The sequence below is a fragment of the Gopherus evgoodei genome, chromosome 8, assembly GCF_007399415.2.
Source record: "Gopherus evgoodei ecotype Sinaloan lineage chromosome 8, rGopEvg1_v1.p, whole genome shotgun sequence".
Taxonomy (NCBI): Eukaryota; Metazoa; Chordata; order Testudines; family Testudinidae; genus Gopherus; species Gopherus evgoodei.
In genome coordinates, this window is record NC_044329.1 from 78408865 (window position 1) to 78434934 (window position 26070).

Consider the following 26070-nt stretch of genomic DNA (forward strand, 5'->3'; position numbering starts at 1 on the left):
TGACCTCATGCAGCCAGCCTGCAGACCCATAGAGTAGACAGTATAAAACACTCACTATAAGCCATGATTTGCACTGATACACTTTTTCAGGGCTTGGCTACACTGGAGAGTTGCAGCGCTGGTGATGGGGCTACAGCGCTGCAACTCATTCTGTGTCCACACTTGCAAAGCACAGCCAGCGCTGCAACTCCCTGGCTGCAGCGCTGGCTGTACACCTGGTCTGCTTGGAGTGTAGCAATTCCAGCGCTGGTGATGCAGCGCTGGTCATCAAGTGTGGCCACCAAAAGCGCTTTTATTGGCCTCCAGGGTATTAGGAGGTATCCCAGCATACCTTTTCAGCCGCTCTGCTCATCGTTTCGCACTCCACTGCCCTGGGCTCAGGTGACCTGCCCTTTAAATGCCCCGGGAATTTTAAAAATCCCCTTCCTGTTTGCTCAGCCAGGTGTGGAGTGCAATCAATCAATCAATCAGTGACCATGCCTCCACGCCCCAAACTAGCCCCAGCATGGAACACTTCCGAGCTGCAGGACCTCATCAGTGTTTGGGGTGAGGAAGCTGTGCAGTCACAGCTGTGCTCCAGCCATAGAAATTATGATACCTATGGGCAGATATCAAAGTCCTTGCTGCGAAGGGGCCATGAACAGGACACGTTGCAGTGCAGGGTTAAAGTAAAGGAGCTGTGGAGTGCCTATTGCAAAGCCCATGAGGGAAACCACCGCTCAGGAGCTGCCCCCACGACCTGCCATTTTTACAAGGAGTTGGATGCCATACTTGGGTGTGACCCCACTACCAATCCGAGGACCACGATGGAGAGTTCAGAGCAGGGAGAAGTGGGGAAGGGTGTAGAGGAAGCCGAGAGTGAGGCTACTGGGATGGAGGGAGACACCCTGGAGTCCCAGGAGGCATGCAGCCAGGAGCTCTTCTCAAGCCAGGAGGAAGCTAGCCAGTTGCAGCAGCTGGAACTTGTTGGTGAAGAAGCAGAGGAGCGGGTTCCCAGTAAGCAGCTTTTATTTTAAGGATGGAAATGTTTTTTTTTGGGGGGGGGGGTTATGGCTGCCTGCATGCATGCCTAAATGTGGAATAGCCCATTGATTTGGTCTATCACGTCTCTGAAATGGGCCTCGGTAATCTCTTGAAAACTTGCAGCCAGAGCGTGGGCAATGTGCTTGCGCAAGTTTATAGGGAGAGCCACCGTGGTCCTTGTCCTGGTCAGGCTGACTCGTCCGAGCCACTGTGCCACGAGGGGTGGGGGGACCATTGCTGCACACAGGCAAGCTGCATAGGGACCAGGGTGGAATCCACATTGCTGTAGAAGACCCTCCCTCTCTTCCCAGATAACACGCAGCAGTGATATATCTGGCAGTAGAAAATCCTGTTGAAAATTTAGGGATAGTGTTCAGTGCAGGTCCCCCCCAGCTGCTCTCTGCTTTCCCCAATGCACAGAAACCCCAGTGAGCCCTGACTCAAGCAGCTCCCCTTCCCAGAGGAGTAACTGCTGTGACAATTGTGGGGGTGGTGTTCAGTGCACTTTTCCCCACAGCTGCTCTCTGCTTTCCCCAATGCACAGAAACCCCAGTGAGCCCTGACTCAAGCAGCTCCCCTTCCCAGGTGAGTCGTGGCAGAAACACTCACCCCATTACTCACCATGTCTTCGCTGCTGTGGCCTCTCTGTGCTATGTTTGCTATGTGTAAATGATGCTACAAATAGTCTACAAACTCCTTCACTGTGATAATAAACAATGCAGCCTCTGTATTAAATGTTTCTATTTCTGTGTTTTTAAGTGTCCTTGAATCCTCCGGCCCTATCACAGCCTTCTGAAAGACTACAGAACTTGAGACGTAAACCAAGGAAAAGTAAAGAAGATTTGGTGAAAGCAGTTATGAATCAGTATGCCAGAGAGAGCAAGATGCTGCAGGACTGGAGAGAGAAAATGCATGAGTGGAGGGAAACACAAAGCAGGAGAAAGGAATTGGCTACCAAGAAAAGCACAAAGCAGCTGATAAGCCTCCTGGCGAGCCAAACAGACTATATGCAGTCTCTCGTAGCCATGCAAGCAGATCAGTACCATGCTAACCCCCCCCCACTCCCAAAGGTTCTCTCAAACCTTTCTCCAGCAGCCTGGTTCTTACCACCACCAGCTGCCCCCAACACCTGTACGTTCACCTACCAGCCCTGAGAACTACGACCCTTACCCTATGCACTCAACCCTCATCACCATGCAGCATATTAATCCTGAAGTGCAGCAGGCATTGCACGGCAATCCAGGCAGGACATATTCAAACCTCTGAATGTACAGTCCAGCACACTACCCCCCTGCTTTTTTATGTACTGTATTTTGAATAAATGATTTCTTGCCTTTTAAAACATTTTTTATTATTGCAGAAAGTGAGAAATACTGTACCCCAAGGGAAAAACAGGCACTGCAATTCATTGTAACCACTGCACTTCACACCCGGGCAAGGCACCAAACATTACTGTTGGCTTTCAGCCTCAAATTGCTCCCTTAAGGCATCCCTAATCCTTGTAGCCCTGTGCTGGGCCTCTCTAGTAGCCCTGCTCTCTGGCTGTGCAAATTCAGCCTCTAGGCATCGAACCTCAGAGGTCCATTCCTCACTGAATGTTTCACCCTTCCCTTCACAAATATTATGGAGGGTACAGCACGCGGATATAACAGCAGGGATGCTGCTTTCCCCCAAATCTAGCTTCCTATAAAGACACCTCCAGCGTCCCTTTAAACGACCGAAAGCACACTCCACAGTCATTCTGCACCAGCTCAGCCTGTAGTTGAACCGGTCCTTACTCCTGTCAAGCTTCCCTGTATATGGTTTCATGAGCCATGGCATTAAGGGGTAAGCGGGGTCTCCAAGGATCACAGTGGGCATTTCGACGTCCCCTACTGTGATCTTGCGGTCTGGGAAAAAAGTCCTGGCCTGCAGCTTCCTGAACAGGGCACTGTTCCGAAGATGCGTGCATTGTGCACCTTTCCAGGCCATCTTGAGTAAATGTCAGTGAAATGCCCACGGTGATCCACAAGCGCTTGGAGAACCACGGAGAAATACCCCTTGCGATTAATGTACTCAGATGCCAGGTAGGGTGGTGCCAGAATAGGAATATGCGTCCCATATATCGCCCCTCCACAGTTAGGGAAACCCATTTGTGCAAAGCCATCCACAATGTCCTGCACGTTCCCCAGAGTCACGGTTCTTCTTAGCAGGGTGCGATTAATGGCCGTGCAAACTTGCATCAACACTATTCCAACGGTCGACTTTCCCACTCCAAACTGGTTCGCCACCGATCGGTAGCTGTCTGGAGTTGCCAGCTTCCAGATTGCAATAGCCACCTGCTTCTCCACTGGCAGGGCAGCTCTCAATCTCGTGTCCTTGTGCCGCAGGCTGGGGGCGAGCTCCTCACACAATCCCATGAAAGTGGCTTTTCTCATCCGAAAGTTCTGCAGCCACTGCTCATCATCCCAGACTTGCAGGATGATGTGATCCCACCATTCAGTGCTTGTTTCCCGAGCCCAAAGGCGGCGTTCCACGGTGCTGAGCACATCCGTTACTGCCACAAGCAATTTAGTGTCTTGCGCGTCAGGCGAATCAATATCATCGTCTGACTTCACTGTCACTTTGGAGCTGAAGGAATAGCTCAACTGCCAATTGTGATGTGCTGGCAACATTCATCAGCAAGGTCCTCAGCAGCTCGGGCTCCATTTGTAACAGAAACCGCGCTGCAGACTCACAATGGCACCAAACTGCTTGGAATGTGTAGCAAAGCACCACGGTGCATTGGGACAGGAAACGGAATGACCCACACCCTTCCGTCCCCTTCCCACAACTCACGGCGTCAAAATGGGACGAGGTGCTCTGTGGGATAGCTGCCCACAATGCACTACTCCCAATAGCGCTGCAAATGCTGCAAATGTGGCCACACTGCAGCGCTGGTAGCTGTCAGTGTGGCCACGCTGCAGCGCTGTCTCTACACAGCTGTACGAACACAGCTGTAACTCCCAGTGCTGCACAAATGTAAGTGTAGCCATACCCCCAGTTTCAAACAGGTACAAATCCATTGGCTGGCCACCAACTACTGATGTTGAAGCAAATTCCTGGTATAAACAGACCTTGTATTTCATATCCCCACAGTTCCAGGGTGTATTTCCAAGAAAATTAATCTTTATTTAACTGACCAGACTACTTTTTTCAGCTTGGTGGAGAAAGAGAAGGTAAAGGGAAATTAATCTAAACTATCATATAAGCAAGAACACATTGTATCTATTCCATGATTGCATATAGTTGTGATGGCTAACAATTGGATTAGATTTCTGAGAATCTCCATTGGCAACTGTCATAAACAGATAGCTAAGGATTAACGTCTCTTTCACCTGGAAATAAGTAATCTGAACCACCTGACCAGAGGACCAATCAGGAAACAAGACTTTTTCAAATCTGGGTGGAGGGAACTTTGTGTGGGAGTCCTTTGTTCTTTGGTCTTCTGCCTGTATGCTCTCTCAGCTATGAGAGGATTTCTATTTCCTGCTTTCTAATCTTCTGTTTCCAAGCTGTGAGTACAGAGTTCATAAAAACAATAAGGGTTATTGTTTTTTTTTCTTTTGTATTTACATGTCTATAGTTGCTGGAGTGCTTTGAGTTGTATTCTTTTTGAATAAGGCTGTTTATTCATATTTCTTTTAAGCAATTGACCCTGCATGTGTCACCTTAATACAGAGAGACCATTTTTATGTACTTTTTCTTTCTTTTTATATAAAGCTTTCTTTTTAAGACCTGTTGGAGTTTTTCTTTAGTGGGGAACTCCAGGGAATTGAGTCTGTACTCACCAGGGAATTGGTGGGAGGAAGAAGTCAGGGGAAAATCTGTGTGTGCTAGATTTACTAGCCTGACTTTGCATTCCCTCTGGGTGAGGGGGAAAGAGAGACTAACTCTCGGTACTTCTGTTTTCCAAGGCTGGGAACGGGGAGGGTGGAATCCCTCTGTTTAGATTCACAGAGTTTGCTTCTGTGTCTCTCTCCAGGCACACCTGTAGGGGGGAAGGGAAAAGGTTTATTTCCCTTTGTTGTGAGACTCAAGGGAGTTGGGTCTTGGGGTCCCCAGGGAAGGTTTGGGGGGACCAAAGTGCCCCAAAACACTCTAATTTTTTGGGTGGTGGCAGCTTTACCAGGTCCAAGCTGGTAACTAAGCTTGGAGGTTTTCATGCTAAACCCCATATTTTGGACGCTAAGGTCCAAATCTGGGACTAGGTTTATGACAGCAACATTAGGGATTATATCATGCTGCAGGCCTTGTGCAGTACTTCATGACAGCTGACTTCAGTCTTGTATTTTACAGATATAATTGTATTCCTCACTCCTTTGCATACTGTTGTTGCTTTCATCATGGCTGATTCTTGAGGAATGTAACTTCTTGTTTAGTCTTTATTATTGGGCAAAGTGGTAATGACTCCCTATATTTAGGTTGCTTAATATTTTACCATTGTAAAAGATTCTCCTTGGGCCCTTTCTGAGAAGTGCTAACATCTTTGTTTGCTGCAAATCTTTGAAATGCAGCAGGAGGGATTCCTTGGGATAGAGAAATGTTCTTTGTCCTGTTCAGGTTTTGGAGAGAGAAACTGTTGAAAATTGCTGGTTCCCTTTACTTGACTGTTCCTCATGAAAATGTTGGCAGCATGCAGAAATAACAGAACCATGAGCATTCTGAGGTCAGGCCCACAGTGCTGCAGAAGCAGTAGCTGCAGACACTGCACTGGGAACACCTGAGAGCTAATGGAGCATCTTTATTATGGGGAACGGTGAGTGAGAGACTATGCCGGTTCACTGGAAGCAACCCCCAGACCCAGCATACCACCCTAGCATCACATACTCCAATCTGCCAGCATTACATGGTGTAGGAACTCACCTGAAAGTAGAGGGGGAAGAGAGGAGGCGAGAGAATTAGCTTTGTACGCATTATGATAAGTTTTTAATTACATAATCACGTGATTTTTCCACATGACTTGTTCAGCGCGCAGAGTGGACTCATAGGGAGGCAGAATTAAAGTTTCACAGGCACCCCTAAATCTGATATTTCCTCACTTTTGAATACTGGATGATAAATATTTTAGCATAGGTTTTTTTATGTAATTATTTATATAATGCCAATAATAAACTAGATTCTGTACAGATAAGAAGCCATCATCACTGCCCCAAAGGGTTCACATTTTCATTTATTTGCTTGTATATGTGAGATTGAGGGTAATTGTTGCCTTTTCTACTCTCTGATATTCTGGCTGGGACTACAGGAATCCCTAGGATGTACGTATGTTTGCATTCTATGTACAAATAAAAATATTAGTGTTCTCAGTTTTTCTAAACTGCCAGCAGCTCTGCGCAGTAACATCATTAGCTGTGCTTGAATCCACTTTAAATCAGGTGCCTAACAGAAAACCCATCAACATCTTCTTTTTCTGATAATTTATGGTACAAAACCCCCCAAAACTATTCCATATTTTTAAATTGTCACTTTTATGAAGTGACAGAAAAGCTGTAAATGGAAAGACAATGAAAATTAAGGGTCTGTACATGAAGCCATTAAAAGATTAATAATACTAGTGTATCGAGAAAAGAAACATCATATGCAATATCCAGAAGTGAAACATCACCCATAATAACTTGTTCCTATATTTCATTTTTCTCTTCTCTCATTGCTTGATGAGCCCCTCCCTACCCACATATGATATTAAAATTAATGAAGTAACTGTGTTGGATGTACAGGTTTGACCATGTAGTATTTCAAAAACTGCTAATAACCATTCTGCCTTGCTGGGAACATCAGTGTAGGCAGGGAACTATAAAGTTTGGAAAAACTCAGATCAGGCGGGCGAGAGGGAGACATGTGTCTCTGACCAAAGAAGGTGACCGCTAGGGTGCAGGAAACTAAGAATGGGTGCCCTTCCTGGACCACAGAGGGGGGAAATACAGGGCAGTTGCCCTGAATTGTGACAAATATTTGTTGAAAAATTTCTGCCTAAATGACTGTAGTTCCCAGCCCCCAAATATTTTAGGTTTCTTTCCACTTTGGGTTTTATTGTCTGGGTTACACATACCCCGTCTTTTAGAACTACAACAATTTTTTTGTTGGTGCAATTTTAAATGTGCTAATGTAGGTGTTTGGATTCATTGCAGCTATTTCTCCATGACAATTATCTTTTGTGCTTAACCTAATGCTTTGTTGTTTGGAAGTGATCCTTATTTAGAAATCTAAAAATCTCCCTGCTGTGTAGCCTTAGCTTTTGTCAAAAGTTTTGAATCTGTTGTCCACAGCACTTTATAATGAACTACTCCACTGAGGCATGTAGGAAGAAAATGTTTTATGTCTTTGGGTTTATTCAGTTTGCAGAAACTTTCTGCACTTCTATAATGCTTTCTGAGCCTGAAGAAGTACAAGCTCACTCAAGAAAATGCTGTCTAAACCATTTAGCTAAGCATAAACAGATACACTGTGATCATCTTAAAAAAAAAAAGAAAAAAGCAACCCTCAGTCAGTGTTTTATTATTTAACACTTGTGTGCAGTAGCAGAGGTGTACATAGTACATACTTTACAGAAAGAATAAAGACATGAACATAAGTACGGCCATACTGGCTCAGACCAAAGGTCTATCAAGCCCAGTATCCTGTCCTCTGACAGTGGCCAATGGCAGGTGCCCCAAAGGGAATGAACAGACAGATTATCAAGTGATCCATGCCCTGTCACCCAATCCCAGCTTCTGGCAAACAGGCTAGGGACACCATTCCTGCCCATCCTGGCTAATAGCCATTGATGGACGTATTTTGCATGAATCTATCCCTTTTGAACCCCGTTATAGTATTGGCCTTCACAACACCCCTCTGGCAAAGAGTTCTAGAGGTTGACAGTGTACTGTGTGAAAATATACTTTCTTGTGTTTGTTTTAAACCCGCTACCTATTAATTTCATTTTGTTGCCCCTTGTTCTTGTATTATGAGAAGGAATAAATAAAACTTCCTTATTTACTTTCTCTATACCGTTCATGATTTTATAGACCTCTATCATATTCCCCCCTTAATCGCCTCTTTTCCAAGCTGAAAAGTCCCAGTTTTATTAATCTCTCCTCATACAGAAACTGTTCTATACCCCTAATCATTTCTGTTGCCGTTTTCTGAACCTTTTCCAATTCCAATATATATTTTTTGAGATGGGGTGACCACATCTGCACGCAGTATTCAAGGTGTGGGCGTACCATGGATTTTTATATAGAGGCAATATGGTATTTTCTGTCTTCTTATCTATCCCTTTCTTGATGATTCCTAACATTCTGTTAGCTTTTTTGACTGCTGCTACACATTGAGTGGATGATTTCAGAGAACTATCCACAATGACTCCAAGATCTTTCTTGAGTGGTAACAGCTAATTTAGACCCTATAATTTTATATGTATAGTTAGGATTATGTTTTCCAGTGTGCATTGCTTTGCATTTATCAACATTAAATTTAATCTGCCATTTTGTTGCCCAGTCACCCGATTTTGTGAGATCCTTTTGTAGCTCTTTGCAGTCTGCCTGGGACTTAACTATCTTGAGTAGTTTTGCATCATCTGCACATTTTCCCACCTCACAGTTTATCCCTTTTTCCAGATCGTTTATGAATATGTTAAATAGGACTGGGCCCAGTACAGATCCCCGGGGGACACCATTATTTACCTCTCTCCATTCTGAAAACTGACCGTTTATTCCTACCCTTTGTTTCCTATCTCTTAACCAGTTACCAATCCTTGAGAGAACCTACCCTCTTATCCCATGACTGCTTATTTTGCTTAAGAGGCTTTATTAGGAATCTTATCAAAGGCTTTCTGAAAATCTAAATACACTATATCCACTTGGATCACTTTTGTCCACATGCTTGTTGACCCCTTCCAAGAATTCTAGTAGATTGGTGAGGCATGATCCCTTTGCAAAAACCATGTTGACTATTTCCCAACAAATTATTTTCATCTATGTGTCTGACAATTTTGTTCTTTACGATAGTTTCAGCTGGTTTGCCCAGTACTGAAGTGAGGCTTACTGGCCTGTAGTTGCCAGGGTCACCTCTGGAGCCCTTTTTAAAAATTGGCATCACATTAGCTATCCTCCAGTCATTGGTACAGAAGCTGATTTAAATGATAGATTACAGATAACCGTTAGTAGTCCTGCAGTTTCATATTTTGAGTTCCTTCAGAACTCTTGGGTGAATACCATCAGGTCCTGGAGATCTATTACTGTTTAGTTTATCAGTTTGTTCCAAAAACCACCTCAATTTGGGACAGTTCCTGAGGTCTGTGACCCAAAAAGAATGGCTCAGGTTTGGGAATCTCCCTCACATCCTCAACAGTTAATACCGATGCAAAGAATTCATTTAGTTTCTCCGCAATGGCCTTATCAGCTTTGAGTGCTCTGTTAGCATCTCGATCATCCGGTGGCCCCACTGGTGGTTTAGCAGGCTTTCTGCTTCTGCTCGATTTAAAAAATATTTTGCTATTACGTTTGGAATCTTTGGCTAGCTGTTCTTCAAATTATTTTTTGGTCTGTCTAATTATATGTTTACACTTCATTTGCCAGAGTTTATGCTCTTTTCTATTTTCCTCATTAGAATTTATATTCCTTTTAAAGGATGCCTTCTGGCCTCTCACTGCTTCTTTTACTTTGGCCTTTTTTTTTCCCAGAGATTTTGAGCACCTGCAGCTTTCATTGATGCCAGTGGAAATCACGTGACTGATCGTTCCCTAAAGGTCCCTATAATTTTGGTGTTACTCACTATTAAGATGAGTAGCTGTGTCCACTGAAGGTAGAAAGCCAGGAAGATAAGCAAAGTTAAACTGGTATAAATTATTATAATAGAATTTAGACATAGGGTTGTCCATCAAAAATATTTTTCATAAAACATTGATCTGGATGTGTCATAGATGGTGGCAAATGGTGAGTAGGAAGTGGAGTATAACTGTCTGAAATTGGTCCTTATGAGGGGGAAAGGACACTACAAGAAATAAAAGCAAACACTCTTTAAATCTGGACAAGAAAATGTGGAAACATGACTTGGCATACAGTCCCCTAGTTATGAAACATGGGATAAAACTCTCTCTCTCTCTGGAGGTCAATGGGAGTGTAGCAATAACTTCACTGGGGCCAGGATTTCACCTATGATGTAGTGTTATGCCTTGTTATATTATGCCCTTCCTCCCCCCATCCTGTTCTTATCCATAGAGCAATGTATGAGGCTTGGCAGTCCATAAAATTATAGTAGTTAATACATCAGCTGCTAATTTTAAATGTCTTTACTTAGTTTTCTTTGCAACACATAACTGTCCATTTTCCAAGAGCTGCATTGGGTTAAACTCACTGATTGTCATTGGAGTGTAGATAAACAGCAGTATATCATCATCTCTTGCCGCTGTTTGGGAGCGGGTGACCAGAGGATGGAAGAAAAGATACAAATTGTCTGGGCCCTATGAAAACATCAGAATAAAACAAACTGGATATGATAGCCACCCATGGAACACTAGTCTCTGGGGTTAGCTCCAGACCCACTCCAGCTATTCGACTGTGTACCTGCGCCTACTTTACTTTTCTAGGGTTTCCTTATTCTGAGATTACCCTGACAGTGATGTAACATGTGCACAGAGTGAAAGATAAGTTGGCTTCAACAGACTAGCACACACTTCTGGAAACACCCTCTCCCTCATTACTGTCACAGAAAGAGTCATTAATTAGCAGGACTACTTTTTGTCAGTAATCTCATTTCATGTAGCATGGGATAGCTATTTAGTGGCCTAATTGCTATAGATCACTATTAATCCATCAATGTGAAAAGCTCTATAATCACATAAATGATGGTGATAGATATTTCAATACCTTCCATGTAAGGATCTCAAAGCATTATAAGCACTTTTCTAAATGTAGCCTGTGATTGCGTAATATCAACCCCTTTTTACAAATGGGGAAACCAAGGCATAAAGCAATTAAGTCACTTGCCCAAAGTCATGTTATGAGTCAGTTTTAGGGTAGGCAACAGCACCCTAAAGTTACAAGTCCCCATCATGTGCTCTCACCTCTAGACAGAGTTTCCATGCCACAAGCAATGCTGGCTCTTCATTACCATCTCCTGAACATGCACTCGCCCATGAATAATAACTAACAAATCAGGTCATGATTGTGCCTGCTTCTTGTGTGGGTATGCATGGCAGGGTGAAGGTTCAAGAAGCCTTCCCGCCTTTGAACCTGCCTGCCATTCAGAGCTCAGGTGCCCTTGCAGTCCCTGTGCTCTGCTGAGATAGCATGAATTTGCACCTACCTGAAATACAGGTGTGTGACTAATAGGCATAGCCTGACCCCAATATGGCAGATTTGGGAATTAAACAAAATTGCCTCCAAAAGTGAGCACCAAAGTCAGAGTAATGAAGATACCAATATTCTGGTTAGCAACATCCAAGCACACTGCCCCACATGAAGGAAATTTATCCAGAAGCAGGAATAGTTGAGGGTGTAGTGTTTGTCATGGAGTTGGCTGCTGACTACACAAAAGGATGTATTTGGTGTTGTATTTGTGGTAGGGTTGCCAACTTTCTCAGTGCAGAAAACCAAATACTCTTGCCCCACCTTCTGCCCTGAGGCCCCGCCCCTGCCCTAAGACCTCTCCTCTGCCCTGCCCCTTCTCTGAGACCCTACCCCCACTCATTTCATCCCCCCTCAGTCTATCGCTCTCTCTCCCCCACCCTACCTCACTCACTCATTTTCACCAGGCTAGGGGCTCCAACTGGGTTTGTAGGCTCTGGGGTGGGGCTGGGGATGTGGGGTTTGAGGGTGTGGGAGGGGGCTCAGGGCTGGGGCAGGGGGTTAGGGTCCTGGGGGGATGAGGACTGCGTCTGGGAGCATGGGCTATGGGGTGGGCCAGAAATGAGGAGTTCAGGGTGCTGGAGGGGGCTCCGGGCTGAGGCAGAGGGTTGAAGTGGGGGGGGCATGAGGGCTCTGGGATGGGGTCAGGGATGAGTGCTTTGAGGTGTAAGAGGGAGCTTCAGGCTGGGGCAGGAAGTTAGGGTGCAGGAGGGGTACAGGGTATGGGCTCTGGAAGGATTTTGGGTTAGGCAGGGACGGGAGCCTCCCCTTAGCCCTGCTGCGCTGCCAATCAGACTTTTAACGGCCTGGTTAAAAGAGCCACCACAGTACCTTTTCAACTAGGCATTCTGGTAAAAAACCTGATGCCTGGCAGCCCTAGTTTGTGGTAGCACCCACAATATGTTAGATGCTTCCCGACACACAAGAAGGGGCAGTCCCTATCCCAAAGGAACACACACAAACATAGAACGGAGACCTTCAAACCATAGTAGGTCACACTCTACAAGTCACTTTGCAGTTCTTGGCATGGAAGATCTGCAAAGTACAGGGGAGCTCAAATAGGGGCTTCCAACTTCCTTCCCATGCTCCCAGTTCTGGCAGATTTTCTGGTGGGCACCTACACCCAGCATCTCCCAGAATCTCACCCACTATGTTTATCTATATTCTGTATTTTTTATGTTGTAAGATGCTGGAACACAAGTGTACTCACTAAGGTCTCCAAAGGGATCATCATAATAATCAGAAATTAAAACATGTCATCTTTAGCTGAAAAAAACAAACAAACCAGAAATCTCTCCCAGCCTGGGGTCCCACCCCATCCCCATGATGGTGGGTGCAGAGTATAACCACTTTGTAACCACTTTGTAATCATCCTTTTCCTGCCCCAGAAGCTGTTCAAAGAGAGGGGAACCTCTCGTTCTTTGGGAACCAGGTAGTACCCCAATGGCTACTCAATACTGGTAAAACAAAAACCGTTTTGTGTGACATTTACATTGTTGCCTTCAACAAAAATAGTAGACAAAAAGAGGATGGGAAGAAAGACAGTAAGATGAAAAACAAGGGCTTATCAAAGCAGTGGGGAAAAGCTTGCACAGAATGCAATGAAGACTTAACAATAAGCAGAAGTAATTTATATGAATGACCACAGAGGCAGGAATACAGCACATTGAAAACAATGCATTTAGGTGTCTTGTCATAAAGCCACCAGATCCTGGTTAGCCTATATTAGAATGCTTAGTTTTTCCTTGGTGTAAATGAATAGCAGAGCAAATGCAGCTGGCCAAGTGAGATTAGATAGCCCTTGTTTATCACTTTGTTGTTTAAAGTGTTCTTTGCTCTGTGTAAATCATGGAATTCCTTTTATTCTTGGTATTCGATTTTTTTCTTTGTTCTAGAATGAAAAGTACAATGAGTCTGCACCAATTATTGTAGACTTTTTATTACCAAATATTAGAATAGTATTAGAGATATTCACAAAGACATGTAAAATACATTTAACTATGTAAATTCAAAGTCTTAAAACTATATTTTCCAGGAAGAAGTTGGTAAATTAATTTAACCAGATTTCCTGATTAAGCAACAGGCAGCTGAACATACAAAAGTGTGTGAACCAGAAAAATGCCTCTTATTCAATATGCCTGCTCTTCTTAGGCTTCCTGGATGGACTGGTTGGGAATTTTCCTTCATCATGATTGTCCAGTGGAAAATGCCCCTTTCATAAAATGGCTCTTATCCATTTCACTTTCTGTCTGCAGGGTGAAAGCAAAAATGACAAGAGCCTTCAAGGTGGGGAACTACAGCCTGACTGGAGTAGCCAGATTTGGGGGTAGGGAGGAGGAGGAGGAGAGATACTGAGAGAATCAGCTTTCCACCTGCAGCCTCTCTGCCTGGCTGGCAGCCCGCCAGATGCTCTTGTCAATTTTGAAGGCTCTTGGCAACTTCACTTTCTGCCGGCGGGCAGACAGTCAGCAACCTGAAAACCTGTTTCAGTTCTTCTGAAATAGAATTTTTCTGGAAATCCGTTCTCTTGAAATCTTTTGTGTTTTTGACTTTTCATCCTGATTCAGGATAACAACATAAGAAAGACCATACTGGGTCAGATCAGTGGTCCATCTAGCCCATTATCCTGTCTTCTGATAGTGGCCAATGCCAAGTGCTTCAGAGGGAATGAACAGAACAGGCAATTATCAAGTGATCCATCCCCTGTTGTCCACTCCCAGCTTCTGGCAGTCAGAGTCTAGGGACACCCAGAGCATGGGGTTACATCCCTGATCATCTTGGCTAATTGTCATTGATGGCCCTATCCTCCATTAACTTATCTAATTCTTTTTTTTTTAACCCCATTATACTGGGAATGAGTTCCATAGGTTGACTGTGCATTGTGTGAGGAAGTACTTCCTTTTTTTGTTTTAAATCTGCTGCCTTATTAATTTCATTTGATGAAACCTGGTTCCTGTGTTATGTAAAGGAGTAAATGACACTTCTTTATTCACCTTCTCCACACCATTCATGATCTTATAGGCCTCTATCATATCCCCCCTTATTCATGTCTTTTCTAAGATAAACAGTCTCAATCTTTTTAATCTCTCCTCATATGGAAGCTTTTCTATACCCTTAATCATTTTTGTTGCTTTTCTCTCTACCTTTTCCAATACTAATGTATCTTTTTTTAGATGGGGTGACGACATCTGCACACAGTATTCAAGGTGTGGGCATACCGTAGATTTATATCGTGGCATTTTGATATTTACTGTCTTATTATCTATCCCTTTCCTAATGGTTCCTAAAACTGTTAGCTTTTTTGACTGCTGCTGAACATTGAGCGGATGTTTGCAGAGAACTATCCACGATGATTCCATGATTTCTTTCTTGAGTGGTAACAGCTAATTTAGAACCCATCTTTTTCTATGGATAGTTGGATTTATGTTTTCCAATGTGCATTACTTTGCATTTGTCAACACTGAATTTCATCTGCCATTTTGTTGCCCACTCCGCCAGTTTTGTGAGATCCCTTTGTAATTCTTTAGACTTAACTATCTTGAGTCTGCTTCGGACTTAACGATCTTGATAATTATTTTATCATCTGCAAATTTTGCCACCTCACTGTTTACCCGTTTTTCCAGATCATTTATGAATATGTTGAACAGCACTTGTGTTATGAATATGTTGAACAGTGCAGATCCCTGGGGGACACCACTATTTACCTTTCTCCATTCTGAAAACTGACCACTTATTCCTATTCTTTGTATTCTGTCTTTTAACCATTTACTGATCCATGAGAGGACCTTCCTTCTTATCCCATGACTGCTTGCTTTGTTTAAGAGCCTTTGGTGAGGGATCTTGTCAAAGGCTTTGTGAAAGTCAATGTACACTATATCCACTGGATCACCCTTGTCCATATGTTTTTTGACGTCCCTCAAAGATTTCTAAGAGATTAGTAAGGCATGATTTCCATTTACAAAAGCCATATTGACTCTTCCCCAATATATTGTGTTCATCTGTGTGACTGATAATTCTGTTCTTTGATATAGTTTCAACCAATTTGCCTGGTACTGAAGCTAGGCTTACTGGCCTGTAATCGCCGGGATTGCCTCTGGAACCTTTTTTAAAATTGGTGTTGCGTTAGCTAGCCTCCAGTCATCTGGTACAGACACTGGTTTAAATGATGGGTTACATACTCACACTTAGATCTGCAATTTAATATTTGAGTTCCTTCAGAATGCTTGGGTGAATACCATCTGGTCCTGGTGACTTATTACTGTTTACTTTTTAGTCAGTTTGTTTCAAAACCTCCTCTATTGACACCTCAGTCTGGAACTGTTCCTCAGATTTGTCACCTAAAAAATCTCTCAAGTGTGAGAACCTCCTTCACATCCTCTGCCATGAAGACTGATGAAAATAATTCATTTAGCTTCTCTGCAGTGGCCTTCTTTGAATGCTACTTTAGCATCTTGATCATTCAATGGTCCTCCATTGAGGTCCTACAAGAGGACACTAAGGGGGGATATGATAGAGGTATATAAAATCATGAGTGATGTGGAGAAAGTGGATAAGGAAAAGTTATTTACTTATTCTCATAATATAAGAACTAGGGGTCACCAAATGAAATTAATAGGCAGCAGGTTTAAAACAAATAAAAGGAAGTTCTTCACACAGCGCACAGTCAACTTGTGGAACTCCTTACCTGAGGAGGTTGTGAAGGCTAGGACTGTAACAGCATTTAAAAGAGAACTAGATAAATTCATGGACGTTAAGTCCATTAATGGCTATTAGCCAGGATGGGAAAGGAATGGTGTCCTTAGACTCTGTTTGTCAGAGGGTGGAGATGGATGGCAGGAGAGAGATCACTTGATCATTACCTGTTAGGTTCACTCCCTCTGGGGCACCTGGCATTGGCCACTGCTGGTAGACAGGATACTGAGCTAGATGGACCTTTGATCTGACCCAGTATGGCCATTCTTATGTTCTTAGGTACTGATTGTTTGGCAGGTTTCCTGCTTCTGATGTACTTGCAAAAAAAATTGCTGTTACGTTTTGAGTCTTTGGCTGGTTGTTCTTCAAATTCTTTCTTTTTTAGCTTGCCTAATTTTACTTTTAAACTTGACTTGCCAGAGTTTCTGGTCCTTTCTGTTTTCCTCAGTAGAGATTTAACTTCCAATTTTTAAAGTATACCCTGTTCTCTCTCACCACGTCTTTCTTGTTTAGCCATGGTGTCACTTTTTGGTCCCCTTATGTTTTTTTTAATTTGGGGTGTACATTTAATTTGAGCCTCTATTATGGTGTTTTTAAAAAGTGTCTATGCAGCTTACAAGCATTTCCATTTTATAACTGTACCTTTTAATTTCCATTTAACTAGCTTCCTCATTTTTGTCTAGTTCCCCTTTCTGAAGTTAAATGCTACTGTGGTAGGTTTCTTTGGTGCTTTCCCTCTCATAAGGATGTTAAATTTATTATATTAGGGTCACTATTACCGAGTGGTTCAGCTATACCCACCTCTTGGACCAGATCCTGTGCTCCAGTTAGGACTAAATTGAGAATTGCCTTTCTCCTTGTGGGTTTCAGGACTAGCTGCTCCAGAAAGCAGTCATTTATGGTGTCTAGAAACTTTTCTCTGCATCCTGTCCTGAGGTGACCTGTACCCAGTTAATATGGGTATAGCTGAAACATGCCATTATTGAGTTTTCTATTTTTATAGCCTCTCTAATCTCCCTGAGCATTTCACAATCCCCATCTCCATCCTGGTCAGTGGGTCTGTAGTATAGTCCTACTTCTATATTTTTATTATTCAATCATAAATTTTCTATCCATAGAGATTCTATGGTATAGTTTGATTCATTTAAGATTTTTACTATGCTTTCTTTCACATATAGCGCCACTTTCCCACCAACACAACCTACTTTGTCATTCCTATATATTTTATACCCTGATAATACCATGTCCTATTGATTATCATCATTCCATGTAAAAAATTTTGTAGGAAGGCAATTTCCATTGTCTGGGTAGCTCTGTTTACCAGTCTCATAATCCCAGCCGTCTGCCCTTCACCATTCCCCTTCTTCACCAGAAACCAGTGTATCTTTCCTATTGATCATCTTGAAGTCCAAAAGCTCCCCCGAAGTTGGGGACCTTTCACAATATAATGGTATGTTCGTGGCCTTGAAACATAGCCCTTTTGGGCTCCATTCCAAAGTGACTATCAAGAGTAAATTCTTAGGCCCTATCTACACTAAAGGGAAAAGTCAATCTAAGCTACGCAATTTGAGTTATGTGAATAGCTCCACTTACCAAGGGGTCCATGCTATGTGACGTCAATGGGAGATGCTCTCCTGTCCACTCCCCTTAATCTTCTTGATCAGGTGGAGTACAGGAGTCAACGGGAGAGTGATCGGCGGTAGATTTAGCGGTCTTCGCTAGAAGATTGCCGCATCAATTGCTGCAGCGTAGACAAGCCTTTAGTGTCTTCCAAAATACTGTCTGTTTTGAGAGCCTCTGCAGGATAATAAAGGCAATTTTTCTAGCCTAAATTCCTATTAAACATTTCCGGTAATAAGACATATTTGTATTTTAAGGCACCCAATGCCTGCATTATGTCATGCATTTCTTTAGAAGGTAGTGTTTTTGGCTTTGCAGTTAAATGTATAACCTCAGCACTGTTACAATGTTCCAAGAATTATTACAACACTAAACAGATCACTTTGTTTGACAGTAAGCAATTAGGGCTCTTTGCTGACCATAATATATCAGCCTGTGGGAATTTGAAGTGACGCATTTAGAGTAGATAGACAAGTTAAAATAAGTGTTTTCTTGCTGAAAAATCATAATTCCACTGGGTTTTATGCAAAGCTGGTCAAAATTATTTTTATTGCACAGTGGACAAAAAAGGAAAAATATTTTAAAAGATAACACATATGTTTAAGACTTAGACTGTGGCATGTTTGAACATTAACATGTCCTTCTTCTGGTCTTAGTGCTCATATATTTTGGAGAAGTCCTGAAACTTTCAGGCTTCAAGTCATAGGTTTAGATTGGAGGTTTTCAAATGTATTCATTGTGTGCTCCACCTTCTAATAGAAATTGCCTTGTGAGTATGTGTCCTCCTATTCACAAGTCCATAACTCTGTCAAATACAGCAGTTTGTTCCATGGAACAGTGATATTAGGAGAGTATTTAATTTATTTCTATCTATTTAATGCAATGGAGCTGCTGGAAACAAGGAGAGTCAGCACTATGTGACTAGCCATCTACCCACAAACTACCAGCAAGGGCTCTTCTGACAAGATTCAAAACCACTGTCTTTGTACAGTCTGAGGCCGTGGTACAGCAAGTTGCACTACACTAGTGATAACAGGTGGAGGCTACCTGCTGAGAGTTGAGGCAGTTGGAATGCCTCCATGTTTGCCAGGTGGGGGAAGGTATGCTCTTACTTCACCTTCAAAGAAGGAAGTGTATGGTCTTTTCCTAGTGCCATCCACAATCATCCAGAATGGGTAAAGTGGAGTGGCATAGTTTGTGAGTCATTGTAGCCAAAGATAAAAGATATCAGGTATATTTGTGCTATAGAAGTGAAATATAAATATTAATTAATGTTATAACACAGGGCCTTCCAACCTGAGGCCTGTAAAATATTTAACTTAACAAAACAAGGCATCAAGCCTAAAGATAGGCTGACATGAGCAGCTAACTGATCAGTGACCCTATGTTACAAGATGAAACAGTTACAGTAATTAGGGTTACCAGGCATCTGTTTTTTGACTGGAATACCTGGTTGAAAAGGGACCCTGTTGGCTCTGGTCAGCTGGCGGCTAAAAGTCTGGTTGGCCACAACAACCGGCTCCACGCGGCTCCCAGAAACAGCTGGTATGTCTCTTCGGTTCCTAGGTGCAGGGGCAACCAGGAGGGCTCCGCATGCTGCCCCTAACCCCGCCCCCAGGTGCCACCTGGAGCACCAGCACTGCAGCTCCAATTGGCTGGGAACTGCAGCCAATGGGAGCTGCAGGGGAAGCTCCCGCAGACGGGGGCAGAACATAGAGCCCCCTGGCCGTCCCTGCGCCTAGGAGCCAGAGGGACTTGCTGGCTGCTTCTGGGTGCCACCTGAGGTAAGCACCGCCCAGAGTCTGTACCCCACCCACTGCCCAAACCCCTGCCCCAGTCCTGAGGCCCTTCTCACACTCCAAACCCCTCAGCCCCAACCCAGAGCCCCCTCCTGCACCCCAAACCCTTCATCCCCAGCATCACCCCAGAGCCCGCACCCCCAGCTGATGCCCTCTTACTCTTTCACGCCCCTGCCCCAGGCCGGAGCCCCTTCCCACACTCCAGACCCTTTAGCCCTGAAGCCCCCTCCTGCACCTCAAACTCTTATCCCTGGCACTACCTCAGAGCCTGCAACCCCAGCCAGAGCCTTCCCCCCACTCCTGCACTCCAACCTCCTGCCCCAGCCCGGTGAAAGTGAGTGAGGGTGGGGAAGAGCGAGCGATGGATGGACTGAGCACGGGGCGGGGCCTCAGAGAAGGGATGAGGCAGGGCTTGGGGAAGAGATGGGGTGGGAGCAGACTAGCGTGTTTGTTTTTTTTCCAGTCAGAAAGTTGGCAACCCTAACAGTAATAGATGTTCTGATATTTAGGAAATATATATTGCAATGTACCAGTTAAAGCTGATTAGAGTATTCTGGGGCTTTTTGCAGACACAAGATGTCAGCGGTGTGCTAATCACTAGTTACGGTGACTGAGTGACATAAATATTAATGAATATAAGGGGAACTAACAAGTTAGCCTGTAAAAAAAGGGGTACCCTGCTTTAGTGGGGTCAGAGGTGGATTAAGATTTATTGGGGCCCTGGGCACAAAGAACTTTGGGGCCCCCAACATCCCCCTGCCATGGGCCCTGCCCCCTGCTCCTCCCCTTCCCAGAAGGCCCTGCCCACTGGCCTGGCTGGAAGTAGGGGCTGTGGTAAGAGCTGCCCAGGGAGTCCGGGCCACTGTGGGGAGGCCTGGACCCTCCATCTGCCCTGGGCAGTGCACCCTGCTGGGCAGGAACACAGGCCAGAGGCTGCTCTTGGGCACCCTGGTCCCCTGTCCATGGCAGGTGGAGGGTCATGGGTTGCCCACAGCTGCTCTGGCTCCCTGCGTGGCTTTTACCCAGCCTAGGACAGTGGTCCCCAAACTGTGGAGAGTACCCCCTAGGGTAGCATAGAGGAACAAATGGGGAGGCCTGGGTCAACCACCACGGGGGGTGAGAAGGGAGCACCACAAAACCCTGCTCTGACCCCAGCCCCAACCCCAGCCCCCAGCCATGGCTCTGTTCCTGGCCCCACTCCTGGTTCCAGCCCCACTCCCAGTCCCTGACATCAAGCCTGGCCCCATCGCAACCCCGACGCCCATTCCCAGCTCTAGCCTCAGCTCCTGCGGACCAGGTAACTGGGGGGGACAACCAAACAAATTCAGGGACCCCTGGCCTAGGGTAACCATACATCCTGTTTTGGACTCAGACGTCCCAACTTTTTTGTCAAAACTGGGCATTTTGTCCCATTTGCTCTTGCGAACTGACCACCAATTGGCAAGAGCAGATAGTAGAAATGCCCAGTTTTGACAAAAAGAGGCTGGGGGGAGGGTGAGCAGTGGGACTCGAGCCAGTCCTACATAGGGAAGAAGGGGGCTTGGGCAAGTGGCTTGGGCTGGCTCAGCGCAGGGGGTGAAGAGATTGGGGCCTCTGGCCGGCTTCACACGGGAGAGGGCGGGGGAAATATACTCACTCACACTCTGTCCATCTGTCTTCCAGCCCGGCTGGGAGCAAGGCCTCAAGGGAAAGAGAGGAGCAGGGCTGAGGGGCAGGGTGGTAGGAGAAGGAGCAGCCAGGGTGGGGCCAGAGCCCCTGGGCACAGGCCCTGTCAGCACATACAGTAAGCTGTTACTGGGTTGGATGTAGAAATATAGTTAAGGAAAAGTGGTTGAAAGCTTCATGAATAGGCACTACCCCGTATAGGCATCAGGGTAACTCATCAGAGGTATAACTTGGCCTGGGTGCCATGGGAGATTCCAAGATGACAGCTATTGGTGGTGATGATGATGAGCAAGATAGTGACTGACAGGCCCTGATTTCCAAGCAGGAAATGTGAGTAATTCCTGTTATAGGGCTAAACATTCTGTGCTCTCTATCTGCTGTTGTGGGATTGTTTATCTGCTTAGTGGATTTGTTAATGAAGGAACTTGCGATAAATTACAATTGTTTTTTGTGTGCTCCTCAAGTCTCTCATTCTAATAGTATTGGTGGTAATCTTCCTGGTGGTGCTGCTGCTCAGGAGACCAACCCTTATCAGCCACTGTAGTCTAAGGGTATGTCTACACTACGGGATTATTCTGATTTTACATAAACTGGTTTTGTAAAACAGATTGTATAAAGCCGAGTGCACGTGGCCACACTAAGCACATTAATTCGGCGGTGTAAGCCCATGTACCGAGGCTAGCGTCGATTTCTGGAGCGTTGCACTGTGGGTAGCTATCCCATAGCTATCCCATAGTTCCCGCAGTCTCCCCTGCCCATGGGAATTCTGGGTTGAGATCCCAATGCAAAAACAGTGTCACAGGTGATTCTGGGTAAATGTTGTCACTCAATCCTTCCGCCGTGAAAGCAATGGCAGACAATCATTTCGCGCCCTTTTTCCCCGGATTGCTCTGGCAGACACCATAGCATGGCAACCATGGAGCCCATTTTGCCTTTTGTCACTGTCACCGTATGTGTACTGGATGCTGCTGACAGACACGGTACTGCAGTGCTACACAGCAGCATTCATTTGCCTTTGCAAGGTAGCAGAGACGGTTACCATCCCTATTGCACCGTCTGCCATGCCATTGTAAACTGGCGATGAGATGATGGTTATCAGTCATACTGTACCATCTGCTGCTGTCATGGGTGCTCCTGGCTGGCCTTGCTGAGGTCGGCCAGGGCCGCATGGACAAAAATGGGAATGACTCCCCAGGTCATTCTCTTCTTTATGTTTTGTCTAAAAATAGAGTCAGTCCTGCCTAGAATATGGGGCAAGTGTACTAGAGAACCAGAGAGCACAGCCGCTCCATGTCAGAATCCCAGAGATCCTGCAGAAATGATGAGCTGCATGCCCTTCTAGGTGGTGCCCCTGCAACAACCCCACCCGTTGCTTCCCTCCTCCCCCAGCCCTCCTGGGCTACCATGGCAGTGTCCCCCCATTTGTGTGATGATGTAATAAAGAATGCAGGAATAAGAAACACTGACTTTTTAGTGAGATAAAATGAGGGGGAGGAAGCCTCCTGCTGCTATGATAGTCCAGGCAGTACAGAATCTTTTCTTTAGACATGAAGGGGGGGCTGATAGAGCTCAGCCTCCAGTTGCTATGATGAAGACAGTTACCAGCCGTTCTGTACCATCTGCCAGGGATGACTGGGAGTCATTCCCATTTTTGCCCACGCGCCCCCGGTTGACCTCACCGAGGCCAGACAGGAGCACTCTCAGGCTGATGATGACAATGGATAGCAGTCATATTGTACCATCTGCCACCAGGAAGGGGATGCTGGTGTTCAGCGCTGCAGCACCCCGTCTACCAGCACCATGCAGTACACATAGGGTGACACTGAAAAAAGGTGAGAAACGTTTTTTTTCCCTCTTCTTTGGGTTGGGGAGAAGGGTGTAAATTGACGACATATACCCTGAAACACCCGGGAAAATGTTTTTGACCCTTCAGGCACTGGAATCTCAGCCAAGAATGCAAATGCTTTTCGGAGACTGTGGGGACTCTGGGATAGCTGGTGTCCTCAATACCCCCTCCCTCCCTCCCTCCATGAGCGTCCATTTGATTCTTTGGCTTTCCGTTATGCTTGTCACACAGCACTGTGCTATGGCCTCTGTCTATCATAGCCTGGAGATTTTTTCAAATGCTTTGTCATTTTGTCTTCTGTAACGGAGCTCTGATAGAACAGATTTGTCTCCCCATACAGCTATCAGATCCAGTATCTCCCGTATGGTCCATGCTGGAGCTCTTTTTGGATTTGGGACTGCATCGCCACCTGTGCTGATCAGAGCTCCACGCTGGGCAAACAGGAAATGAAGTTCAAAAGTTCGTGGGGCTTTTCCTGTCTACCTGGCCAGTGCATCCGAGTTCAGATCGCTTTCCAGAGCAGTCACAACGGTGCACTGTGGGATACCGCCCAGAGGCCAATACCGTCGATTTGCGGCCACACTAACTCTAATCCGACATGGCAATATCAATTTCAGCGCTACTCCTCTCGTCGGGGAGGAGTACAGAAATTGGTTTAAAGAGCCCTTTATATCAATATAAAGGGCCTCGTTGTGTGGATGGGTGCAGGGTTAAATCAGTTTAACCCTGCTAAATTCGGTTTAAACACGTAGTGTAAACCAGGCCTTAGAAATTAATCAATACACCAATCCATCAATTAATTGAGGTGGGCCCAATAGTGGGCTTTCAGATCTTGTAGATGAAGACCAAAACAGAGTCCTAGCAACAGAAAAACAGAAATTGGTGAAAAAAGTGCTCTGGGAGGTCTCGTTGACAGAGGGCTCAAATTCAAAGCTGCCAGCATCCTGATGGAACCAAATGAGTAGCTTCTATCTCCTGGTTATGGGATACTCTGTAACTCAGTGACCAGGTTGTCTGTGAATCTATGACAAACACACACACCACAGGATCATATTCGTTCTTTGTCCCCTACAAATCACACAGGCCCATTCACTTCCTCCACATTCGCACACAAGTTACAATCCCATTCACTCTTGTCTCCCTCTCATACATTTTATGACTCAATTTATTCAACATGAAGGAGGAACTAAGGCATGGTTGCTGGACAAAGGTATTGAGGAATATCTTCTATAAATACAAGGACTGAGCATTTTTTGCTGATTACATGATTATATTGTAGGCCTGTGTGTCATTCACCTTCTGAGAAGGCCAAAAGAAACACAGAGCCTTTGACATACCCATTAACATCAAGGTTACAAATGAAACAACAAATTACATATAGACATGTGGGCAGATCTTCAGATGGCATAAATTATCATAGTTCCATTCACTTTAATTTACACCAGCTGAGGATCTGTCCTTCAATCTTAATTTTACATAACCATAACATAATTAACAGGAGCTCTAAAACAATGACCAGATCATTCTTCATATCTTTGGCATTAATGGTGATAACATTAATCAGAGGAGCTCATTTGCTATTAAAGTGGCTATTTTAAGTGCTCTGCTGGAATTCCACTGATGCTGAGCATTATTAGCATTAGCTAAAGATTTTTGTTTGTTTTGTTCTGCAGAGTCAAAGGCATTGTGAGGTGAGGAGAGTAACAGATTATGAAGCATCTATCCATTTCTAACTGGTTAACCGAGCTGGGTCTCCCAGAATACTGCATCCTCTTTGATAAACAATACAATGGTGTAGAGGTAAGAAACTCTCTTTTTCAGGAAAATTCCCATGGAAGTCTCAAGTGGCTCAATCCACTCAACATAATTAGTCTCAAACTAGATAGGTTACCGGTGCTTTAACATCATTGCCCCTTTTGCCCTACTAACAGGGAAGGGGCAGCAACGTTAAAGCTGTGGCAGCGCTTTAACGTGGGCTGTGTACAGTCCAGTACCAGCTTTTTACCAGTACACTGTACCAGCCCACTTTCATCCTGACCACATTTATCAATATTAGTTTGGTAACTATCATGAGAGCAATTTGTTACCACTTGAAAGTAGATAAATATCAAATAGGAACAGTAAAATTTGAGATGACATGCAGTAGCCCACTTGATTCCAGTCTTGTATGTGATTCTGTTTAACGACAGCAGGATTGTATAGAGTGAATAGAGCAGAGGATTGGGAACCACGACTCCTATATTCCGTTCCCCACTCTGTCACTGACTCGCTGTGTCACCTCGGACAAGTCGTTTAGGCTACATCTTCACTACAGGTCTGGGGTGTGATTCCCCTGCTTGTGTACACATACTCGCACTAGCTCTTAGTGAGCTAGTGCAAGTAGAAATAGCAGTGTAGCATGAGAAGCAGCAGCAGAGGTATGGCTTAGCCTTGTTGCGTATGTACCCACTAGTTTCAGGGGGGGTTGAGAGCTAGGGCAAGTATGTGTGTGTGAACAGGGGAATCACACCCCTCACTAGTAGTGTAACCATAGTTTCTCTTAGTTATTCATCTGTAAAATGTGTATAACACCTACAACATAGCGATGTTGTGAGGATTAATTAATTGTATGTAATATGGAGGGCTATGTAGCAGTGCAAAGTACTATTACTATTATATACCTATTAACCCCATTTTAAACACTTCAGTCCAAACCCTTCACTGTAAAAATTTGAGCCAGAAAAAGAAGCACTGTGACAGATGCGTCATTCTTTACAGGAATCATGCTAGCCAACCTACGATTCTGTTGGGCACACATTGCTGCTGCTCTAAACAGGGCCCAGGTGCATGCCAGGTTAGCAGGTACTGTTGACCACAGCATACATGTTAGCTGGCTGGAGGACTGGACGTCCACCTCATCTTTCTGGCAGACCATTTCCTCTTGGGGTCATGGTATGCAGGATGGCAAATTTACAGGCCCCCTCTCCCAGTACTCTTGAGTCCTAGAAAGGGATCCTGCCCTGCTGCATGTACAGAAAAAAATTTCTATGACATCTTTCCACTCACATAGTGAGTGGAAGGAGGTAGCCTTTTGAAATTA

General features: G+C 44.7%; 1 protein-coding gene across 1 annotated transcript in view; it reads left to right on the plus strand.

The window, feature by feature from the left end:
* The first annotated feature begins 22950 nt into the window (after positions 1-22950).
* The window catches only part of BCAR3 (BCAR3 adaptor protein, NSP family member), a 130241-nt gene continuing 127121 nt past the window's right edge, over positions 22951-26070 (plus strand). Inside the window, exons 1-2 of the mRNA XM_030573728.1 lie at positions 22951-22977; positions 24665-24791. Of these exons, the coding sequence (XP_030429588.1) occupies positions 24702-24791 (90 nt within the window). The 5' untranslated portion in view covers positions 22951-22977; positions 24665-24701. The remainder of the gene's footprint in view (positions 22978-24664; positions 24792-26070) is intronic.